Raw genomic sequence first — 24,591 nt, 5'->3', positions numbered from 1 at the left:
ATAGGAATATATGCTGCACAGATGGCTACAGAATTGGAGACAAACTGAATGTGTTTCTGATTCAACCACCTATTACTGAATTGCTCACTTCTCTCATATTCCATAAATTCTGTTACCAGCTGAGGTTCTCTTCTGTGGCTTGTATTCTTTTTATGTATTTATTTATTTTTAGAGTGAGGGAAGTGGTATTTAAACCTTGGTTATGGTCAGGTTCCATAACAAATGGACTTTGGAGGTAATGATAGAATAGATGATACACAAAATCTGCTTGGAGAAATGGCTTCTTTGCTATATGACTCCTATTAGCATCAGTGGAGATGTGTTTAATGAGTGCTCAAGCCCTGTTGCAAATATGGTAGTACAGAGGCATAGTTAAAGCTGTTTTGCATGAAGATAAAAGAGAATGTGGTCAGATAGGGGATTAGTGTGCCTTGTGGAATGGTTTTCAGACATACAGTAAAGAATTCCTGGCCAGATGCAGTGTTATGTTTCAGGTGTGTAATTCCTAGAAAATCCTAGTCCTTGGCATTTCTTAGTTAAGTACAATCTAAGTCAAAACTTGATCAAATTATACCAAGAGACATTGTAGCGCTCTCCCAGGTGAGCTAAGATCACTCTAAGCAGTAAATAACTGCTTTGTGTGCAGCTTACTAGCATCAAGGTCTCTTGTTCCTTTTCACACTCACAAACGAATGATAGATGCAAAGTCAATGTTAGTGATTTTTCTTAACCAAAAGTCTGACTTGCATCCAGGTATGGCAGGTTTTCCACATTGAGATGGTATTCTGTCATGAAGAGAGTCCTGCTGGGATTCAGCAGGCTCCTGGGGATGACCTGTACTCTGAAGGTAGGCAAGAAATGTGTAGACTGGTAATGGAACAAGAAACAAGCAGCAGTGAAGAACAACGTTCAAGATGAGAGGTGTTTAGAAAGCTCTGGCACAGGTAAAAATATGTAAGCTCCTTTGAACATCAAGAGCTGTCAATGACTGTTCAGAATCTGGCAGCACCCTCTTCTCTTGCTGACTGGGGAGGCTTGGCTTGCTGTGCCTCTGTGTTCTTGATTCTCCTGCAGTGTAGCCTAAATGTAAACGTAATGTGTTGCCATGAGCCCTATAGTTGTGAGTCTCAAAGAAGTTCTCATATATTGTTCTTGCCCATCAAAACCAGACTCTTTAGCAACTTCTTGGGGATTACCACTATGCTTTTTGTGGATGGACACCTAAATTGAGAATTGGAGATAGTGATGCCCAGAAACTTTTAAGTGGCAGATCTGGGCTCCTGTGTTCATGTCCCTTTTCAGCATCATGCATTCTAGATGTTAGATTAAGATGCTTAAATTCGGAAAGACTGCTTGACACAGTTCTTAAAAGATCGTGGAAGGTTGCTTATGTGTATTTTCTAATTCCTAGTGTTTTACCTTCTTCCCGGTTTGTCAACTGAGTTCACTGTTTTCTCTTGCATTGTCAGCAGAATGATTTCTTCATGATTTTGTTAGGCAGCGAGCACATTTAATCTTCTTTGCCTGTTGATTAGACATTTTAAAAAATGGGGGAAATTTTCATTTGGGCCATGTAATATTATACCAAAAAAGCTTATCATAGTTGAGTGTGGACTATCTCTCCAGAGCCTTGCTTTGTGGGTTTTTTTGTGACACCCTGTGAATGTGTACAAGTTGCAATTATTTTTTTCCCTTTTTATAGATGGGAATAACAGGATTTTTTTTTCCTCACTTAACAGGGAAGATGATTATAAATACATTGTCTGAGCTACTTTGATACTACAGCTGAAGACTGCTTAAGTTCAAACATAGATTGTGTAAGCAAATATCTGGCTAGTATTTAGCCTACTAGATTTTCTTTCTGTAAGGTGGATGAAATCTAGGTGGTTGTCTCTAGCTTTAGTCAATGAGGTTGGCATATTTGGGGGGTAGGAAAGGAACTTGCGAATTCACTGAATGGGTTACAGAAATCCAATGAGTTCCAACAAGGTGTTTATCACATTCTAGCTTAGAAAGTGCGGTGTTTTTCTGTTTTGGGGGGGATGAGGTGGATTTTTTTTTTTGAACTAGTTATAAATATTCAGACTTAATGTCTTATCTGGACACTGAAGTCTGTTAGGCCTTTTTGACTTGAAATATCACTTTATGTGATATTTTGAATGTGTTTACAGTTTTGTAAAAGCTTTCATATTTGAAGAAAACTTAAAATTTGTATTGATTTAAAAATCAAAATTTTAGTCTGGTGATTACACATAGTTACTATTGAGCATTTTAGTTTTGCTTCATTTTTCTGTTTTGTTTTTAGTGCACAAATCAAAATAGTACTATGGTTGTAAAGTAAGGCATTAAAACTGGTGCGTTTCGTTTCTGGTAACATCAGTCAAGAAATAACTGAACCCTTACCTCTGAACTGGATTCTTTCAGACTATAGAAGAAGGGAGAGATTCCTGCTCTTGGGTGATGGCAATCAACTGTTCTGCCTGAACAGACAGGTCTACTTTCCCTTCCTGTTAAGGGAATGGGAGGAATGCTTGCTTCAGTATCTTAGGAGAGAACAGAGGTGGTGTCATGTCCTGGGCAAAATCAAGAAATCACAGAAAATTTTCTTATTCTCCTTCAGGGACAGCCAGGTTAAACTTACAATTCTAGACAATTGTAAAGCATCTGCTACACTGTTTTTGCTACATGGGAAAATAATAAATATCTCTGTGGTGCTAACATAGCTGAATAGAAACTTATCGGCAAGAGCTGATTCATTTTACTTAATGGTACCAGTGTTTCAAATCCTTGTATGTTAAAAAGCCTTAATCTTCTAACATGGGGGAGAGGATACTATTTAGCAGTGATTCCTGTTCATGCTTATCTTGGTTACCCATTTTTCTGGTGCCTAATTGGTGTATTACATTATTTAGAAGAGGCAGAGCTAGCAACGTCATAAAACCAGGGATAGAAGGGGCAACTCATCAAAGCTAAACTTTATTCATTGTGCCCCTCTGTTTCCAAAAATATAGAAAAAGAAGAAAGACTTGCTACAGGTATCCTGAAGGTCAGCAATGTCTTTTGAGTAGGAGTATGCATGGTGACTCCACAGTTAAGTTCTTCAAGGTGAACCATTTGCACTTTTCTTTGTCAAAGTGGAGGTTGCAGTGGCTCCCTTGCTTCGCGGTCGCTTTGTTCTTTGGGGCACTACTTGGACAGATTCCTAGCCCTGTTAGGACCACCAGACAGAGCTTATGCTTTGAATCATGTAGTGATTCTTGTGCCCTGACTGTTCGTCTGAGCAGATACTCGTGGTGCAGTGGTTAGTTACTTTGGGGTACTAGGAGATTATCTGGAAATTTCAGTTTGAATTTAGGTGGAGTCTGTGTGGTTGCCTTGCAGTCTTTGGTTTGATGTCAGTAAAGGTGTGAGTAACGGTGTTAAGATCTACTTCAGAATGGAAACACTGTATATTTTTTCACTTGATATAATATCCTTGATTCACACAACAGCAATAACAAGAAATCTAGTAGATTCAGTCGTCCTTCCTTTTGTGGAGTTCTGATGTTGAACAGCTATTTTCAGCTCTTCTGTATTCTGGACTGCTTTGTGTCCTATTTGTGTTGAATACAGCCAACCAAATTGCCTTGAGTCCAGTCTCCTGAGAGTGGTTAATATATCTACTAGTAAACTAGGTAAGCAGTATATGAAAATTAAAACATGAGTGTTCACATCTCACTGTTTTGCCAGTAGCTCAGTATGCAAGTTGAAGAAATGCAGCAAGGGTATTGGAACCTTGTAGAATATGCTTACAGAAGAGCCTATAAGAAATGAGCCTAGCATTTGCTTTTCTGCCAAGATCTCTTGAAGCAATAGAAACAGATACTGTGGTTGGGCAGCTTTATCTGCTTCCATACACTTTTGGGTGAGTCAACACCATGAACAGCAATAACTGGAGGCTTGTGGCTTTCCATATTGCCATGCATGTCTGACTTAGATGAGTCATTATCCATCACTAAATAAAAAAGGCAGTGGGTATCTGACATTTGGTTTGCTGAGATAATTCAAGTACCTGAACTTGGTTAATCTTGCTACAGACTGGCTAAGAAAAAGCAGCTGGTACTCATCTTAGAGGCCCCAAACTGGGGCTTTTTTTTAGAGAGGGAATGACATGGTAGTCCCACCTGAAAGAACTAGTTCTCCCTAAGAGGCCTTAAGAGGCCTTATTAAGAGCATGAGTCCCAAACAGATTATGGCATAAAATATGATAGCATAAATATGGCATTCTGTTCCTAATGAATCTAGTACTGCATTGGAAGTTACTAGCCAAAAAGAAGTTTTATACTCTTAAGATTCTGCAGTGCACAGAGAATCTGAACTCAGTCTAATATTGTCTGCAGGATAACAGAATGCTTCCCTAGAAAAAGAACAAATACCTTTCAGGTCAAACAGTTTCTTTGGTAATCAAATGGAATAAAGCTCTTCTAGAGTATCCAGTCAGATTATAGTCACAGTGTCAGTGTATTTGATTGCTTTAGTAGATCTGTTGCTTGTACGGTAGACTCCATGCCCCCTCCCTGCATTTCTAACTTCCTGGGTCACCATAATTTGACATGAAGCTACAGTAACAAAGCCAGAGATGAAGCTGTTCTAACTTTGTAGTCTGTGAGACTGGAAAACAATCCCTGTTTTTTTCTGGAAGGACAGTTTGGAAGTATTACAGGAGTGATTGGTAAAATTCAAAATTGGGTAAGGGGAAGAAGAATCTGACTGCAGTACAAAAAAGACTGCTTAATAATTCGTGATGCATATATCCAAAGGAACAAATCTGGCAGGAAGGGTTAGTTTTGACAAGCCATTTGTTTTAGTTTGGTATGGCAGTCAAATCTTTGGGCATACTCAAAAGAAATAGAGGGGTCAGAATGTACAGCCTTGTTGGATTTAGTTTTTCCAGCTGTGTTGAAGTGATTGTTCTCAGGCCATTGTGATGCTGTCCTAGAATTTATATTAAATACGTTGATTGGTATACAATTATTGGCGTAAGCTATATGCACTTTGAAAATGCAGGTGGAACATCACCTCCTTTCAGTGTCTCTTTGTCTCGTACTTTGTTTTTGGTTGAAGCCAACTGTACCAAAGCAAGTAAAACAGTATCATTTGTCTAAGCCTCAACTTTGCACATGCTAACAAATTATGCGCCTATGCAAATAAGGAATGTTTAACTTTTAATGCTTACCAAAGATAGGCAGCTGCCAACCTTCATCTCAACTACTGTGTACAAACAAGTGCTTGATTTTTTTTTTTTTTAATTGTCTTCTGCTAAAACCAGCCCAGCTCCTGCGGCTTCTGCATTTTGATGTGCATTGCAGTATTTCATGCTTGCTAGAACATGTCAGAAAAAGGATAAGGAAAAAGTCTGGTAAAAGATATCAAGGGAAGAAATGTTTACTTCATCAACGCAGGCACCTTCTTCTCTCGCTGTATTGTGTCTCACACCTATTATAAAGTATTTTAAATTGTTCTCTAGGATATGCATAAATGCAAGGGAGAGGTATTAGTTAAATCCAATTGTGCTATTGGAATTGGGCCATTTTTTTCCAGTTTGGCAGGTGGAAGTAGATGGAAATTGACTTTCAAATGTGAAGCTCTTCTGATGCCCTGAATGTTCAATAAAGCCACTTTACTATCCCAACTATGTATTCAGAGTAGCTCTTTCCTGTGAGGCTTTATCCCCTGGTGTTTTGAGACTTGTTCCTGTAATGTTGAAAGGGACAAGCAGATTGAAATATGGAATTTAAATGATGAGTTATCTTTTAATGAAGTTTTTGGACCCTGAGAAATTGGTCAATGAATTTCTTCTTGCTTTTCCACTTAAGAGTTAAACTTTCAGAAGCAACTAAACCCACATCTCGCTTAAGTTCTTGAAAACTTGTTTTGTATCTTTAGAATAGCTAAAGCTGACATTGGTGTGTGATGCTCTTGTCAAGATGAGCCTGGATATCCTGCTCCTTTGGGCTAGCTGAGAGGCGACTACATGCTGGTTAACCTGCAGGCGAGTAGGGCTATGGCTTGTGAGTTCAGTCACATGTAAATAGTCAGCGTGTTGCTTGTGGGGCAGCTGGCAGGCCAGCCAAACTGGCAGCATGGGTATACTAGCTTGCATAAAAACATCTATTTGCTGCCCTTCCATCTCTGGTGTCTTCTGGACTTGGTACTCTTAGAGTGCAAATGGTGTGATTGTGTTGACCTATAGATGACATTCCTCAGGTGTCCCATTTAATGAGGTGGCTAGCCTGGGTGAACACCCACTGAGCTGCAGATCTCATTGTTGCAAAGGAAGTATCACTAGATAGAGCTGTAGCCATTAAACAAGGGTGTTAGGCTTTAATTTTCACTTTGACACAATTGGGATAACTAAAAATAGTTAAAAATCATACTATTTAATGCACTGTTTATCTACAGAGTATGCAATATTAAACACCTTGAATATGAAAGTCCATTTTTAATTTCAATTAAAAAAATCTTTATTCAGAATAGCAAAAGGAGAGTAATGTATTTAACTTCTCACTAGCTGTATCTGTCACACATTTAGCTAGCTCATTTAAAAAAAATTGTAACTTGGGAAGAAGGAATCTTAGTAAGTGTCCAAAATTTCTAGTTTCTGAAAGTGACATACTTAAGAGACTTTAAAGTGCATATAATCAATTAAAATGGATTTTAAAATATGAAGTAGAACTTTAGGGTTCAGTTCTGTTAATTTTAAACTAATTTATTTCAGTTATGAATGAGAACTAACTTGTGTAACTGCGTATGACTGTTAGCCTGAATTTTCTTCTTGTGGCCTTGTATAACTTTGTAGGGATGCAAGAAAACCAGTTTTTACAGGAAAAGCACATTGCATTATGTATTCAGCTACAGAGAGTTTGGAAGATGTATTTACTTCTGGTGTCTGTTAGAAAGATATCTGATATTTTTTTCAAAGATCAGAAATCTATATATTCAGTTCATAGAAGCTATATGACTTGCCATGGCAAATACTTTAATGTATTATGCAGTTAAACATTTGTGAAGTTAAACGCTCAAGAGGCCAATTTCTTGCTTGGCTTAATTCTCCACCTAAAGACTAAATGATAACAAAACTTCTGAAGGTGTCTGGTAGGGCACGAAGGTAAGGATGCGCCATCTGAAGATGTTAAGTAGCAGTGTTGCAGAGGTGATGCTCGTCCTTAGCACAGAGCAAGCATCTTGTACACCTCTGTCCAGGGTTTCACAAATAATACTTAAGAGCACTGTGTGGTTGAGCTTGAACACTTCTTTAAATTTGCTGGTGGTAAGGGTTTCTGTTATATTGACAATTCAGAAATCTGCAGGGTTTTCTTTAGCCCCTGTTTCTTGATACGGAGTTTTATGTACAGTTATGCCTTTTGTCCTAAACCAACTACCAGCTGAAAAATCTGGGAGAAATTTCCCTTCTCGATAGGCAGCTCCAAATTTGAGCTTTGAGTTTCCTGTCTGTTTCCAGTTGGAGGCCAGATACCAGAGGTCAAACACTGACCTGAGGAGGGTGGCTGTATTCTGCATAGTTTCTGTCCATTAAGTGTACCAAAGGCAGGTTTACAGGGAATGTCGCAGTCTTTGAAGCCTTCTGTTGGGCACTGACTTGAAGCTTGCCTTATCTTTTAAGGTCTAATGTCCTTTTATATGTATGTCTTCTGTTACCACCACATTTTTGTTTTCTCAGTATTAGCCTGAAGTAGGGTTTCAGAATTCGTTAAATTTGATTATACAACTGCTTCAGATATCAAAAGGATGGAGCAGCCTAATGTTTTTCAGCAAAACAAACAAAACCTCCAGCTCTGGAATATTTGAATTCAATTAATGAGTTACACTCAGTCATTAGCACAACAGCCCTAATGCACACAGTGATCTTTTTTTAATTGGTGTGTAAAATTAATTTCAATTTTGGTAGTCTGGAACTATAATTTATTTTTTTTAAGTGGAGGGTGTTAGGGAGAGAACTGTGGCATGCAGTGCTTGGCATCTGGCTCTGGAAGAGTGCAGAAATCCAGAGTAGAAGCAAGATCATTACTTTAGCTAACAGCATCTAATAGATCTCTTTATTTTTCTGGCTTATTTTGTAAAATAAAATGCTAAGGAACTTGAAATTAGAAATATAGCTAAACATCTACTTTTGACTTGTAACAAGACTTTTGGCACCTTGTACATTCGTGTGGTTATGTCAGCCTGTCAAACACACTGGTAAGTAATTGGCCTTCAGATGGTACATTGGAGGAAGAAATCTCTTGTTATAAAACCTTATGAATTAACTGGAACGTGAGTCATGTGTAACAATTAAGTTGTAATGTTGTAGTATAATTTGGTAACTGTTGTGTATTCTTGTTTCTTAATGGTAAAGGCTGACTGACAGTCATCTTGGCTGTTACCTTTTTGTACCTTGGCTAGGATGCCTTCACAACCCTGGGGTTGGGAGTGGCCCCACAGTTCAGATTCTGCTCTCGCTGTTCTGTGGCTTACAGCGTTGTCCCTATGCCAGGTTTTCCCTTTGTGAGACTTGGAGTCTTTTTGGTTGGTTGGTTGGGTTGTTTTTTTGTTTTTTGTTTCAAGCAGTTGATTTGCCTTGGTGAAAGATTTTGGAAGTTATGCACCATTCCAGTGTGACATGAAGTTAATTGTTTAAGTACATTAAGCTGAGAAATGTCTGTAGTAAGATACTGTGGATGCCAAACTTAGTATCACATGTGTTGGTAATGTCTTGCTAGCCTTCAACTAATATTGTACGTAGATCTTATCAGATGGTTGTCAGCCTGGAAGCTGATAATGAATCCATGGGGTAATGTTATGGGGTAGTTCTCTCTTCCCCTGCTTCTAGCTGACCTCTGTTAGCTGGGGAAAATGTCTAACCGTGCTACTATAGTGTATACATCTTCTCTTGTAAATGCGAACTGCACCCCTAAGTGCTGTGGCTTGCAGATAATGTAAAGCAGTATGGTGTTTTGCTTTCAGTGATACTGCGTTCTTGAAGGGAGGATCACAGCAGTATTTAAGACAGCTTTTTTTTTGTATGCTATTGGATTACAGTGTGATTATTTCTTCTGGGGATGTTGCAAGGTGTTGATAACCTACTGGATTTCTAAAATGACTCATCTGAAACACAAGCTTTGAATAGCTACTTTATAAGAATAAGCAAGTCAGGACAAAAATTAACTAGTTCACTTAAATCTGTTCTTAGGGAATTAAAAAATTAGGCTTTGCAAAAAAAGAAAAAGATACAAGTCCAGATTGATAGGCATAATTTCCAAGTTTTAAGATAAAGCTTGCAAAAGCACACTTGGAAAGTGGGTATAGTCCGGTATAGCACGTGATGCTGTATGTATATCTGCATTTCCTGTGTTCAGATGAGGATGAAGTATGTTGTTGGTTTTAAGAACGTGATCTCTAAAGGCAAGGGTGGCCAAATTGCTGACATTCAGCGGTGTTTCATAGAGCAGTCTCATCACAGTGTATCAACTCCTGTGGTAAAGAGGAGAAATCAGGATAGAAAAATGCCTAAACACTAAACAGCCCCCCAGTTAAGTGGCAGGTATAAAACTAAAAAATGTGAGGGTGACTGATTGGAATAAGTTGCCCAAGGAGGCTGTGGAGTCTCCACAGATACTTGCAGATACTGAAAAGCTGCCTAGACGTGGTACCAGGCAACCTGCTTGAGCAGTGGGAGTTGGACTAGATGATCTGTAAAGATCCCGTATAGAATCACAGAACAGCCGAGTCTGGGGATTGGACCAATGCCAAGTGCGTGTGTGTATTTTCTCTGCAGCATCTATAAATGTGACAGCTGACATGTATGAGGTGGAAAACCTGACCTTATATACATTGGTATATAAGAGTCATCTGAGATGTCAGGAAATGTGAAATAGAACGCTTGTGTCGAGTTATAAATAATGTTGGAGTACATCTAATGGGGAGCGCTGGTTGTGGTCAGACCACGCAGCCAAGTTCATCTGCCAGAGCACGCTGTAAACTCTGAGAATTTCAGTCCCAAATGCCCATAGGAATACCATAGCCCTAATACTGTACTACTGATTCTTGGATGATCCTGGGACCATAACAAGCTGAATTTAAGATGCTGTGCCAGCAAGAAACACTAAGATTGGGAGTCCTCAGTTAGCTCAGTGGGGGGTAAGTAGCCTCAATTTCATGCTACTAGTGTGTACTAGAGAAAATAACTTTTAATTCTTTTTTTGCTTTTATCATTTTTTTCTTTTTTACATTTAACTTGCAAGAATCTCCAGCCCTTTCTTCATAGCATATTTAGAAGTCCTTTAATTACCTAAGACATGGTGGAATAGACCAGTACTCATGGCTGAGTTCAGAGCTGCCTCTCCATTCAGAGCAAGGAGGCTCATAGCAAGGAATATAAAATAATAAAAATATTGAGACAGAAATGTATCAGGATAAGATCAGTGGGGCTGAAATAATGGAAGTGTAAAACAAAGATAAAACCCTAATTGAGAAACTAAGTGAATTATTTGCCTTTAGAGAGAAGTTTAGAGTCTTCCCAGTAGAACTTTGTGGAGGGATGGCTCTGAGTAACTGTCTTCAGTCAAAGTATTGTCAGAAGAGGTTTTAGAGTAAAATGATAGAAATGAATAGTAATGCATTGTCTGGGATTGCACTGTATTTGTTTTTTCTGAAAAAAAAAGAAAGAAAAAAGAAAAAAGAAACTGCCAAACTGCTCAATGCAACATATGGTCTTAAATCTTCCTTGCTTTTAGAAAAATGGTAGATGGCAAGTGTTACACAAGGGTTGTGTTCTAAAAAGCTTCAAATTTAGTCTGATTTTTCTGCTTAGTAGAAATTATAAAGAATTAATTGACGTAGATAAATGAAAAGATACAGGATTAAATCGTAATTGGGGAATAAAGGTAAATAACGCCTTGCATCCATTAGATCAGAGCTTTCATGATCTGGTACATATGGCATTTGATTTTGAGGGGGGAAAATGCTAAAGGACACAATTTGCCTGATATGTCGTGTGATGGAATCTCCTTTTACAATTGAAGTAAATAGGAATAAAAGCTCAAATTTTGTTGGGGGGACTAGTGGTAGCTTTCTAAAGATCTTTGGTATCTAGCACATTCAGAATGATCATGAAAAGGGAGTTTTTATAGTAGAAATCTAAGAAAGACTTACCCAATGGCATTTTTCCATTGGAGGATGGAGTTATCCTGGGAGTGGCATTAGAAACACTTAGGATATTTAGTGCCCTTAAATTTGACTCAGTAATTAAAATAATTCAAATATAAAATTCTAATATGAGTACGAACTTGAATGACTAGACTAGGTCACACATGCAATGACTTTTCAGGTTTTTATTTTGTGTGCTCCCTACGTGCTTGATGCCCTCCTCTGCTGCAGCAATCCGGTCCTATCGTACTGGGCTTTTGCAGCCATGCTTAGGTGGCCCAAACAATCAAATGACTTAGCAAAATAATGAGGAGGAAAATAGTGTGTTGTAGCTCTGGTGGATGTTATACTGATAGCATCCTGTTCCTATAATGAGGACTTGCTTTGTTTAAAGCAATATATTTCATGCTAGCAGTCATAAAGTAAGGATTGTATCTGTGTTACTTAAGTGATTTGGATAATGAAGCACTGGGCAGGAACATAAGCCTTCCTTATTCTTAGGTTGGCCTGAGGTCATTAAATGGATACTATAATGCAAAATGGTAGAGAAACTTCAAGTTCAGTTAGTGTTCTAAGCGCTGGCTCCGTCGTGTATGGATTCAAGGTGTGAAATCCGCTCACTTTGTTTACCAGTGTCTGAGCTCTAGTGTGCTTGCTATTTCCTTAGGTAGCTGTTGAGGAGTGCTGATGTTCTGTGTGCCCTGCTAGTTTTCACTGATAGTTTTGGGCTTAGTGGAATTACTTGCCATAACTCAAAAGGAGTGTCATAGTAGCAGTGAAGGTCAGTAGCAAGGATAAGACATAGAAAGTATTTTAAAAGGCTAATTTTAGTTAGTGTGAATGATCTGTCGAGGCTGCCAGCAGTCATCCAGTCTGATTTTTCTCTGGATTGCGTTCTGATAGTGCTTGTCTCTTCCACTGATTGTAGAATAAACCTAGAGAGATTACCTTCACTGGACTAAAATTGTTCTTTCTAAATCTTTTGATCTCTTTTAGCTAAGAAGAATAACAGTGTTATAAGCTGTTTGGTGTATGTGGAGTGCCCAATATCTTTAAGGAGTTGAGAGACATATGCCAGTTTTCCATTAATATTTAGGCTGTAGATCTGAAGAAATTCTGTGGCACTGAATCTACTTCATTATTTCCTTTTGCCCATAAACATAATCTGTCTTGTTTGCATTGAGCTCAGTCATTTTCTGTCACTCATCATTGGCCAAATATTGAAATAGGTTGCGTGTTCGGGTTGTGAATGTGATCATATGCAAATATGAGAATGTCCAAACCTGTATTTACTGCTTCTCTTGGTGTGCACATATAAACATTTGAAGAGTCATTCCAGTGCAACTCTAGAGGGAAGTAAATGTTTTCTGCCTTTGGGATACTTATTGTGGTTGAGCTTTATAATAAAGCTTTCTGTAAGGTGTGCAGATTTAAAAAAGAAAAAATCCTTATATATCTTGCTAAGAAAGACTGAGTTCAGAATCATTCACGTGCTGTTTTCCATATCTTTTGATGAATAAATGCCCTTTGATTTAGCAGGTGGCTCCAAAACTGTACACTTTTCTCTTATATAAAAGATCTTTTTCTTTTACAGACTATGAGAAGACACAGAAATGAAGTTACAATTGAATTGCGGAAGGTAAGTGAATCTGTTTTGTTTATCAATTGTGTTGTTTTTCTTTGTTAGTGTGTTCTGATGTGTTTGCTAAATATTTTGCTCTAAGCTTTGCTTTATGACCTCAAATCTTGCTTGCCTTGCTAAAATCCAGGTGAAGAGTTTATGGATAGAAGTTACCATGGCAGAAATTATTGTCTTGTTCTTGAGAAATCTTGTCTACCTTAATCACCTGATTGTATAGAAGGTAACAAAGCCTATGCTAGTGTTTTCCTGGGTTCCTTCTATTATTTTTTTTCCACAAGGTTTTTTGCCTTTTTCTATTCTAAAACATCTGTCCCCTATTACATTATCAAAGAACAAAACAAATGCTTGAGATTCATTATGGGAGTACAAGAATTAATTGAAGAAATTTTATCAGATATAGATGACTGAAAAAATCTTATTTAGGTACTTCTGTGAGCATCATGTATCATCCCAAAATTGCTTAATGTTTTTCATACTTTACAAAGTAAAGTACAAATCAGAGGAACTAACTGAACATGTCTGGAAAAGGTATTGTATATCTTAACTTGGCTTTGCTCTCCTCAGTACTGAGAGGTGATTGAAGGACAGAGACAAATATTTTTACATACAATGGAAGGTACCAGGTGAGAAATGAAATTAGTGACTTTTTGTCAAATGGAGATTTGGGTAATTAATTTTGATATCTTAATTATCAGTTACTCAAGTTTATGCTGATATGTCAGAGATGCCTTTTGAGAAGTACTGTGGTAACTCAACATAAAATTTGCTATATAACTGCTGTCTACACAGAGAAGCTGCATTCATAGCATGTGGGTAGGTCTATGCCTGCTTATATTGCAATGCTGTAAAAGATGGCTTAGCTAGTGCATTGTATCTTCATACAGCTGATTAAACTGTGAGACTACATGTTAGTATTCAAGTGCAGTCTTTGGAGAGACTTCTGCAATGCGAAGTGAAAAATCTTAATTTAATGTTTATAACTGGCTTTACACCAGGTTACAATTCCAAGACCGTTTTGTTAGAGAAGCCTGATGGGGAGCAATTCGTAAGCTTAAGACAAGGCAATGCATTATTTTGTGTGGAAAGGCTCTTGTACATGCTAATAACACAAATGAGTATATGAACTACTAGTCACTTTTCACTAAAAACTGCACTTGCACAGCTCGCTCACACTTTTGAAAGAAGCCTGAGTGCTGGATGTAGGTCAGGTTGTAAATCAAGAGTAAGCAGCAGCTGTAGGTCTCTTGAACACAGGAAGTCATGTTCTTCTGGTGTGCTTGCAGAACCCCTTCCACTACAGACATCAGAAGATACCCACTTGAATGAGGCGTGCTATGTGTTTGAACTGTCGATTTGCAACAAAAGATTGGCTGCTGGTGGGCAACTGGTTTGCTGCGGCAGATGCAAAGCTGTTGCTTCTGGTACAGAGTTGGCACTGAAGTATAAAGGAATGTGTTTTATTAAGCTTCATCAATGGAGATAAGATGCAATATCATCATTGCTTCAGTTTTCATCTTTTCATCTAACGTTGCATCCCTGGCATGAGTGTGACAAATTCAGGAAACGTCAGTGTTGGTAGACCTTTGGTAATCCACTAGTGCTTCATCAAAACAAAGGGGTGACTTCCCTTAATCCCTGCTATCCTGTGTGTACAGCTGACTTTTGAAGAAAATGGACAAATGAAGAGCATTTTCTTGATCTGTATGATTGAAAGACTTACGTAGTCATAGGTTTGTCTTCTGAATGATCTTGATCTTGTGCATAAATATTAAATGAATGTATCTGATAAAGCTGTTTGCTTACATACCTTTTCCGTTAGATGGAATACATAATAAAAAAAAAATCACAGCTTTGAACAGTAAAACAATTTCTGCATGCATTAGTGTGGGATGCTCATTTCTTTGAGATACAGAATACATTGCAAACACCTTGATGTTTGTATTTTAGGTAATGTTATTTCCATTCACTACCTCCGTATCACACTGCACTTCAGAAAGAGCCTTTCCTTCCCTGCGCCCCGCTCCCTCCTTCAGTGACTTGTATTTGCTTAGGAGTTGAGCAAACAAAGCCATCTTTGCCATGTGGGTAACAGCTGCCTGTCAGAATCCTGTCCCAAATACAAATCGGGGCTGCCAGCCACTCAGTTGCGCTCCTGCTGGTCAGGTGCACTTTTTGAATTCTGTATTGGCCTTGCTAAAGATCTTTGTTTTACACATGTTTGGAATGAACCTGCTTCTGCATTTCTGGAAAGGAGGTTTTTGTCTTTGGCTGTAGCGTTAGTGCAACGCTGGCCCTAAGAGCAATTAGAGAGATTCAGCTGCTATGTTTCTTGGTTCTGCTGGTGGGAAGAGGTGCAAGACCCTTGCCATCTAACCTTGCCCTTGAACCTGCTTCAGCTTTCTAAAGAGTTTAGAATGCTTGGCTTATCACTGCTTGTTTCAACACCCCAGAAATTAGTTTTGCATCCTTCTGCATAAGAATAAAGATCTAAAAAAGGCTGAAATTGAGCCATCTACAAAGTCAGGCTTGTAAATTTAACCTTAACTCCATTGCTATGAGAGAGCTGTTAGTGCTAGACACTTGTCTTTCTATCAGGACAAAGCACTTGTCATGCTTGTGCACCCTATTCCTTTAAGAAAGGTAGTTCTTAGGGTATAAAGTACTGGCTTCTTCAGGGTCAGTGTTACATGATCTTTGCATTACATGCCGTATTTTCAAAAGAAGCCGTCTGTTACTAACCTCAGTAGAACCAGAGGGTGCTGTCTTCCCTTCGGGCTTGCTAGGAGAATCCTAAAAAAATCCAGATATCCCACAAGTTTTGACTTTCTGCACAAACTGTTCCCTTTGAGAGCTCATAATGGGGGTATGAAACCTCTAATTGTTAATTAAGTTTGATGCAAAGTAATTATTTGTTAAACCTGTCATTAGGGAGCCGTGGATTTTTTTTTTCTCTCTTTGTATCCCTGCCACATGGTACTTAGATCACCTAAATCAAACAGTAAGCCTTGAAGAACAAAGTCTGTCTTCATACTTATGGGGGCTTAGGGTGAAAAGATATCCCCTTTGGTTCCAAGGAACCCTGAGAATGGGGGGTGGGGGAGATGGAACAAGGAATTCAAGTCTTCAGGTTTAGATTAGTAAAACCAGTTTCAGTTGCATATCTTCTCAGGTTCAGTGTGAATGAATGTTTTCCATTTGCTGGAAAGTATCAAGGTATATTCAGGTGTCAGTGTACTTTAAAGAAAAAGCTGGAACTTGCATGGAGACCTAGCACTATTGATATGTTCTTGCAGAAGTTCCTCTATCCAATGTTAGTAGCACGCCTTCTTGCAAAAGAACTTGCACCTACCCTGCCTCAAAGACAGTCCCTAGGTAGAGAATTATATCCTCAACTGTTCATTTGAAAACCCAGTTGAAAAGACCACGAAGAAACTTTCTGTTCAATTAAAGATAAATTTCTTGGAGCCTTGTTTGAACCCAGTTTAGTAAGAACATGCTTTTGCAAAGATTGGAGCCAGTTAAGGTAGATAAGTCGGTAAAGATAAAACTGTGCTTAGGGCTCTTGGGAGACGAGTTGTTGTCTATGTAGGCAACTGCTATTTTCAGTGAATGTGCTCATTTTCTGAGAAGAATATGTACTAGCCAAACAGGGAGGTGGTGACTACTATCTGTTGTCGCAAATGTGAGGTAGCAGAACTCAAATGTGGAAAAATTGCCCTTTTCCTCCAAGCCACTCATCTATAGCTGAAGTCTCTATGTGAAGGATGGACTTGAAATCTACTGGACCATCTTTAGATGCAAGGGGCCTAGTTCTGTAAAGATTTAGAATACCATTTTGTTGCCCATGAATTGTCAGATTGTCAGTGACCTTTGCTGCCTTTCTATAGCTTTCAGACCTTTACAGGACTGTTGAACAGTAGACATTTTTGCTATGGTACTGTGGTGATGGTCACTTTACCATCTCTGGTAGGAAGCTGTCAACATGGACATGTGGCTATGCTAGAGGTACAACTTGAAGGCTGTTTATCACCTGGGGATCAAAAAAGACCACACAACTTCCTGAATAGGCAGCTTGTTATAAATGTTCCTTTCAGAGATTTGTTAGTTTGTGCTACAATTTTTGGAAGGAAAGGAGCAAGGAGGGAAACTGAGTTCCTGGAGTAGATTAATTCTCCTCTCCAGACAAGCAAGAGCCAGCAAAAAATGTCTGAGATGCAATCCTAGGATTATTGCCTGATTTCATCTTCTGCTATTTGAAAGAGGCTTTCTGTCTACCACTTCTGTTGGTTTCTGTGTGAATTGGTTTCTGTGTTTATGAATTCAAGAGATGCAAAATTGTTGACCTTCTTGTATCTGTGCTTGTTTTTGACATGATTTTATGAACCATGTCTACTGATTCATGCTCCTGATCTTTCAGTGAGCCGACAATGGTTGAGTGAGTCATTCAAACCGAAGGCTCCATATGTGACATTAAGTGCTGTAGAGGGGCTTCTGTAGATAAAGCTAGCATATCCAGATGTGTAGGATGTATATTAAAAGGTTCATCATAGTTGAACCATCCTAACTGAGCAGCCAGACAAAGAGGTAAGGCCCAGTTTTTTTCACTTCTGAAGATTGTTGACTATTTATAGTACTCTCCTTTCACTATGTTAAGGTTCATCTTGCATTAACTTCAGTCTGCCATCTGCCTGTACAGTTATGCTTTATTTTATTTTGCTACATGCTTTCAAAGTTCTTGGAGAGCCTCAGCATATTCTCTGGCCATCAAGCATATGAAACTATCTATGATTTCTATGTCACCATCTCAGTGTTCTGTTTGTTTTTCAGTTGTCTTGCTTGTAAATGTCTAGATGTTAACAAGTTATAAGAGAGTGAGTAAAGCCTGCTAATAGTCCTTTCCTGACCATTAAGGTAACTGAATCTTTCCCCAGGCTCACATCCAAGAACTGTTAATAGAAATCTGCTCAAGCTGGATAGTCCACCAAGAGAACTTTCATTAAGAGGATACTCAAAGATGTTTTCAGAATATTCCTTTAGCACAGTGAGGTTGGAGGGATAGGCGTTTATTTTCCTTCATGATGGACTCTTGAGAGGTGCTCTTATCCTCCAAAGCAAAATTGGAAATTAAGCATAAGTGAAACATAAAGTTTAGTGCAGCTCATTTTGTCACAACAGCAGTAATTTAAGAGGAGAAATCTGGATGTAGCTCTATTATTGGTTTGTCCCTTTGGTCTTTGCTAGGGTGTATGAGCAGAAGCAAGAGCTGCACCAGACATTGTCGTTTGATTATAGTTAATGCTGGCTATCACTCCAAGTTCTAGTGCTGAAATATTTTTAAGTCCTCCTCTTTGTTTCCCAGAGAATACAAATGTAATATCTTAATTTTGGTGCTAAAACAGCTTCTTCCTATTATCAGCCGAATTCCTAGATCTTTCCTTGACCTGAATAAATATTCAGTAGATGTATTTGTTACCTGAGAGCAAAGGTATTTTGTTTGTTTCTTTTCACTTTTGATCTTATATCTTCTCAACAGAGGCAGGACATAAGCATTACAGATTTTTCCCATGTGTCAAATGCTGAAAAGCATGTATAAATATATATTTTAGCAGATTTTCACAAATCCATTATTGTATCCCATTGATCCTGAACTATATTACTAGGCAGAATACAGGACATAGCTTGATAGACATGCTTTTTGCCGTGAGAGTGTTCCTTCTGTTAATCATATTGCTTTTCAAGCCTATGTGCATTGATTGGCAGTTTTTGAATCCTATGGCCCTCATCCAACAAGGTAAACAATAAGCACCAGGAGTCTGCAGGATTTGCCCATTTACTCTTCATGCAATCTAACTTTTTCACTGCCAGTGAAGCAAACAGGATGGATGTCTGTCATCAAGGACTCTAAAGGGGATTGTCATGCTGGATGAGGAAGTTCACTTGTGGTGTCATTACTGTTGTTTCTAACTGTTTATCTTTTTTTGCCAGGCATGTATATCTGTGATCTTTTTGTTCATATGGAAACATCTGTAGACAGTTACAGTATAATTTCTACCAGAATATTAATAAGCTCATAACCGGCAGTCAGCTGCTGTTTATAAGCTTGAACTTTATTGTACATACCATACATCATCTATCACGTTGGCTGTTCTTTAATTCTGTAAAGATAGTATAAATCTTAGATTTGCCAGGGTTAGTTCAGTCAGTGGTTGAGGATCTCCCCTTTTGAAGGAGAAAACCTGCTTAGTTTCTTCAGTGGTAAGGTCTTAACTTTCATTAGGGATTCTAGACTGCTGCCTCTACCTTTGAAAGGTCTCTCTCATTAGTCTTTGGACAGAGTGGCTATATACAGGTATACTAATTTGTCCTCAATTTCACTGCGGGAGTCTATAGAGGAGGTTGGTGCTATGATGTAGGCAAAAGATTTTGAGTTTGTCATCATATGAGAAAATGCAAAGTCATGCCAAGCTGTAAATCATGCTCTTTTACGTTTTGCAGAGGAGTGCTAACTCAATGAAATTGCTGTGTGTAGTGCTCAGTCTGTCCAGGAATTCAATACTTTGCACGTGGGCAGGGTTGTTTCAAACAGCGTGAGAGCTTTTTTTTTTTTTGGATGGCGGAGTTGTATGACCATTTTGACTTAGTAACAAATGCTAATTAATAATAGCTTTGCTCAGTATTTATTAGCACATCTCACTATGAAGTGCTAATCCCTCTGCTCTAGGCCCCTGTAGAAGCTCCTCTTGATCCTCTTCTGCATACCTTCTTACCAATTGCTTTTCATCCCAGCCATCCGCTGGTGGTGAGTAGCTGTGGGAACATTCTGGCTAGCTCTGACTTGCCCTGGGCAATGTCATTTTTCCTGGAGTCCCTTGTGCCAGCAGCCTGAAAGTGTTGCCTGTGTTTCCAGAAATTCTGGTCTGAAACTGGTCAGTTATGTCCTATGAAGTTCAGTATTCTCTCTTGCAGCTAAGTAGGACAGAATGGCTTTGCATTAGAACATACATGCTCATTCCTACTTATTTTGCTTAACATTACATTAGGAAATATTCTCTTAGGCATACTGATGTTGCCAAGAGAATTGGACAGTTGGGTATGCAGGTATAAAAGGCTCCTTATGGGGCAATTAACTTATTTCCTGGAAAAGAGGTGAACTAGACTCTTGATCAGCTCAGTTGAGGTGCATCTTATGGCCTTCTTTAATCTGCGGCTGGAAGCAGGAAGTTTTTCAGTGTTACCCGATCTTACCACTCTGAGATTTCTAATGAGTCTGATGCTGTTTTCCTCTTGTCAACGGATTCCATCTTATAGTGAAATTTAAACCCAGGCTATGTATCTTTAATGCAGCAGAGTTTGAAATGTTTGTTTGTAACCTTCTTTGCTTTCTGATGAAGATGACCTGCTTGTCAGCTTACACATTGGCCACAGGAGACACAAGCTCCTGTGGCAGCAGGACTTCCATGTGCTATGTTCTGTAGAGACAAATTTCTAAATCTTCAATCCATGCTAAAGTTCCTTCTGAAGATTATAACAACTTTAGTCAGAATCCTGCTTGTGATCCTTTCTAACCTATGGTGCTTCCAGGGCCGTGCTACCTTGTGCAGCTTGAATTTTAGGTGAGCTTTGGACAAGACAGGACCATTCAGTGAGGCTATTTGCCTCTTCAAGCCAATCCTCAGAAAAGCTAGTTTCTGAAAATTTTTGATGCAGAAACTATTTCACTGGATAATTGACTGCTTAAGGTTCTGTAATCAAATTGCAAAAATGGAACAGCCTGTTACAACTAGAGCTCAATCACAGCTGAGGCAAGATTGGTGGCCACCCGGGAGATGCGAATTCCTGATATCTGCAGGGCTGTTATCTGGAGCTCTGTTTTCACTTTCAGCAGCATGACATTTCTCAGCATGCTCCTGCCATTGGGAGAGCCGTTGCCCTTCAGTGTGTGTATCTAGGGACTCATAGGATATTCCTCTAGTTTAATGGTGGTTTTGTGAAGAGTACTGTTGGGAGATACCCATGGCATCAATGTACGTATAGACAATTGCTGGAAGGAGACAAAGATATTTCTAACTGTTCTTCTGTAACTATATGTACATTCACAGCCCACCATCCTTCTCTCTTTGAGTCCCTGAACAATTTCAAGGGAAGTGGAGGGTGAGAAGAGCTTAAAAGGAAGGCTATCCACCACCCATTTTATGACCACAAGCAACATGTAGTGGCAGAGGGAACTTGTTCTTGCCCCTCTAGATACTACTCAAGCAAAATATTTTGGATAACACTACTTGTACGTAAGTACACTCAGTATGAATAAACACGAAACACACATCTTTAACCCACTGCTTTGTCTAATAGCGTGACACAATGTCTGATGCTTATGAGAAGGTGATTTCCATCTGTTTGGCTGATGGAGGCCGTGCAGCTCATTTCTGCCATTCTGTGAAGATGCTGTTTAGTTACCCACAATGGGATTCTCACTTTATTCCAGCTGTATTCTCTGTATTTGCAGCTGTATTCCAGCTGTTACCATCCTGATATTTAGGAGTGTTTGAGAGAAGATCTCAAGATGCAGCCTTAATCTTGCTTTCTGGAGTAACCAGTTACAACAGCCTCTATGTAACACTGTTATAGAGGCACAACCCTGGTGAACACTTACAGTCTGTATAGTCTAATTTGGTATATTAAAGAGATGTGGATATCTACAGTGGAATTCGTAGCCACATCCAGTACCATGATTGTTACAGTATGACTTTCTTTTTGCATCCAAAAACTTCTTGTCCTTCCAAGTTAGAAAATGCATGATGTGTTTTTCATAAGTTCTTCAGCTATTTCCGGTTAGTATCTTTTTGGCTTGGTTTGTTAGGAAAAATATTGAACATAAAAGTAATGTGCATTAGATATAGATGCAATCCACATGTATGTGAATATTTAATACTTTTATACATCTTAATAGTGTGGTTATCATAGAATCAGTAAGGTTGGAAGGGACCTCTGGAGATATCTAGGCCAACCTCCCCGCTCAGCAGGGTCACCTAGAGCATGGTAGACAGGGTTGGATCCGGGCGGGCCTTGAAGATCTCCAGAGAAGGAGACTCCACAGCCTCTCTGGGCAACCTGTGCCAGTGCTCCGTCACTCTCACAGTAAAGAAGTTCTTCCTTATATTCAGGTGGAGCTTCCTGTGGCTCAGTTTTTGCCCATTGCCTCTTCTCCTGTCACACGGGACAACTGAAAAGAGTTAGTCCCCGTCCCCTTGACACCCTCCCTTCAGGTACTTGTACACACTGATAAGATCCCCCCTCAGGCTTCTCTTCCCCAGGCTGAAGAGGCCCAGCTCATGCAGCCGTTCCTCATGTGGCAGGTGCTCCAGCCCTCTGATCATCCTCGTAGCCCTACGCTGGACTCTCTGCAGTAGCTCCATGTCTCTCTTGTCCTGGGGAACCCAGAACTGGACACAGTACTCAAGATGAGGCCTCCCCAGGGCTGAGGAGAGGGGCAGGATCACTTCCCTCCACCTGCTGGCAACACTCTTCCTAATGCACCCCAGGAGACCATTGGCCTTCTTGGCCACAAGGGCACACTGCTGGCTCGTGGTCAACTTGTCATCCACCAGCACTCCCAGGTCCTTCTCTGCAGAGCTGCTCTCCACAAGGTCAGCCCCCAGCTTGTACTGGTGCCTAGCGTTATTTCTCCCTAGGTGCAGGACTCTGCACTTGCCCTTGTTGAACCTCAGGAGGTTCCTCTCTGCCCAACTCTCCAGCCTGTCCAGCTCTCTCTGAAGGGCAGCACAGTTCTCAGGTGTGTCAGCCACTCCTCCCAGCTTGGGATCATCAGCAAACTTGCTGAGGAGGCACTCTGACCCCTCATCCAGGTCACTGATGAAGAAGTTGAACAGGATGGGACCCAGTACTGAGCCCTGGGGGACTCCACTAGCCACAGGCCTCCAACTAGACTCCATGCCACTGATTGCAACTCTCTGAGCTCTGCCTTTCAGCCACTTCTCAATCCACCTCACTGTCCACTCATCTAACCCACACTTCCTGAGCTTGCCTAGGAGGATGTTATGGGAGACAGTGTCAAAAGCCCTGATGAAGTCGAGGTACACAATGTCCACTGCTCTCCCCTCATCTCCCCAGCCAGTCATTCCGTCTCAGAAGGCTATCAGATTGGTGAAGCAGGATTTCCCCTTGGTGAATCCATGCTGACTATTACTGATTAGGCATGTGGAGGAAAAGAAGGCAGAGATGACATCCAGAATGAGCTGTTCCTTCACCTTTGCAGGGATGGAGGTGAGGCTGACCAGCCTGTAGTTGCCTGGGCCCTCCTCCTTGAAGGCTAGAGTGACATTGGCTTTCTTCTAGTCCTCAGGCACCTCTCCAGTTCTCCAGGACCTTTCAAAGATGATGGAGAGTGGCTTGGCAACAACATCTGCCAGCTCCCTCAGGACCCGTGGGTGCATCCCATCTGGGCCCATGGATTTGTGGATGTCTAGCCTGCCCAGAAGGTCTCTAATCCTATCCTCCTCAACCAAAGGAAAGTCTTCCCTTCTCTGGACTTTCTCCCTCATGTCCAGGTTGCAGGATTCCTGAGGGCTGCCCTTAGCAGTGAAGACTGAAGCAAAGGAGGCGTTCAGTAATTCTGCCTTCTCTGCATCCCTTGTCACCAGGGCCCCCGCCCCATTCGGTAGCGGGCCCACGTTTTCCCTAGTCCTCCTCTTGCTGCTGATGTATTTGAAGAAGCCCTTCCTGTTGTCCTTGACATCCCTTGCCAGACTCAATTCCAGCTGGGCCTTAGCCTTCCTCGCTGCATCTCTACATGCTCTGACTGCATTCCTATAATTCTCCCAAGTAGCCTGTCCCCTCTTCCACATTCTTTGTGTTTTCTTCTTCTGTCTGAATTTGGCCAGGAGCTCCTTGCTCCCCCATGCAGGCCTCCTGCCCCTTTTGCCACACTTCTTACTCATAGGGATGCACCACTCTTGAGCCTGGAGGAAGTGATGTTTGAATAGTAGCCAGCTCTCCTGGACCCCCCCTTCCTTCTAGGGCCTTACAAATGGATGATATCTATTTAACATCAATGCAACTGGAAGACTTTGACTTTATTTCTCCATTTTCTTTTATGGTAGGAGTGAAGTAAATGTGACTTTAAATGATTCTTGCACACCCTCCACTTTTTGGATGGATTTCAGCCTAAGCTAATAGTGTTCTGAGTTAAATCTGTGCTGTGTCAGCATAGATGCTTCTGTGTGGAGCTTTGTGAAACGATGGTGTGCGGTTTCTCTCTCTCCCAATATGTAGACAGTTCCTTAAGGCCAAAAGGTTCCCTGGTGGAAAAATTTGCCAATACAGTGGTGTGAAAAAACACCAAAATGAGAGAATTTGCCATTTGAACTCTTAAAAGAAAACAAACAACAACAAAAAAACCCCAAACCGTTACTGTTATTTCATCAAGGGAAGAAATTTGAAATAAGATATGTGATAAGGTGACATCTCCTAACTAGAATTCTCCTTTCAATAATTTCAATAAAAATAGTTATTCTAGATGTTGCATCATCTTTTGAATCAAAGAATCAGTAAGCAGTCTGTATCTAAAAAGCTTTCTTTACAGAAATTTATAAGTAAAGGTCACCTGTCTTCATTGCAAGATGTTGCGAAACACATAGCTGAGCAATACTGATGCCAAAGCATTTGTTTGAATAACAAACATGTATCACCAGCTGAGTCGATGTGGATAAAAATTCTTAAAACAAGCATGTTTTACAAAAAGCCTATAA

The 24,591-nt window shown here is 40.0% G+C and overlaps 1 protein-coding gene across 1 annotated transcript in view; it reads left to right on the top strand.

Annotated features, from left to right (window-relative positions):
* Positions 1-24,591, top strand: part of KPNA3 (karyopherin subunit alpha 3) — a 54,461-nt gene that overhangs the window by 7,010 nt on the left and 22,860 nt on the right. The window contains exon 2 of the mRNA XM_062567037.1: positions 12,779-12,823. Within this exon, the coding sequence (XP_062423021.1) occupies positions 12,779-12,823 (45 nt within the window). The remainder of the gene's footprint in view (positions 1-12,778; positions 12,824-24,591) is intronic.

Source organism: Rhea pennata, chromosome 1 (genome assembly GCF_028389875.1).
Source record: "Rhea pennata isolate bPtePen1 chromosome 1, bPtePen1.pri, whole genome shotgun sequence".
Classification (NCBI taxonomy): domain Eukaryota; kingdom Metazoa; phylum Chordata; class Aves; order Rheiformes; family Rheidae; genus Rhea; species Rhea pennata.
The sequence above is the reverse complement of the archived record's forward strand: the minus strand, read 5'-3'. Positions and strand labels throughout refer to the sequence as shown.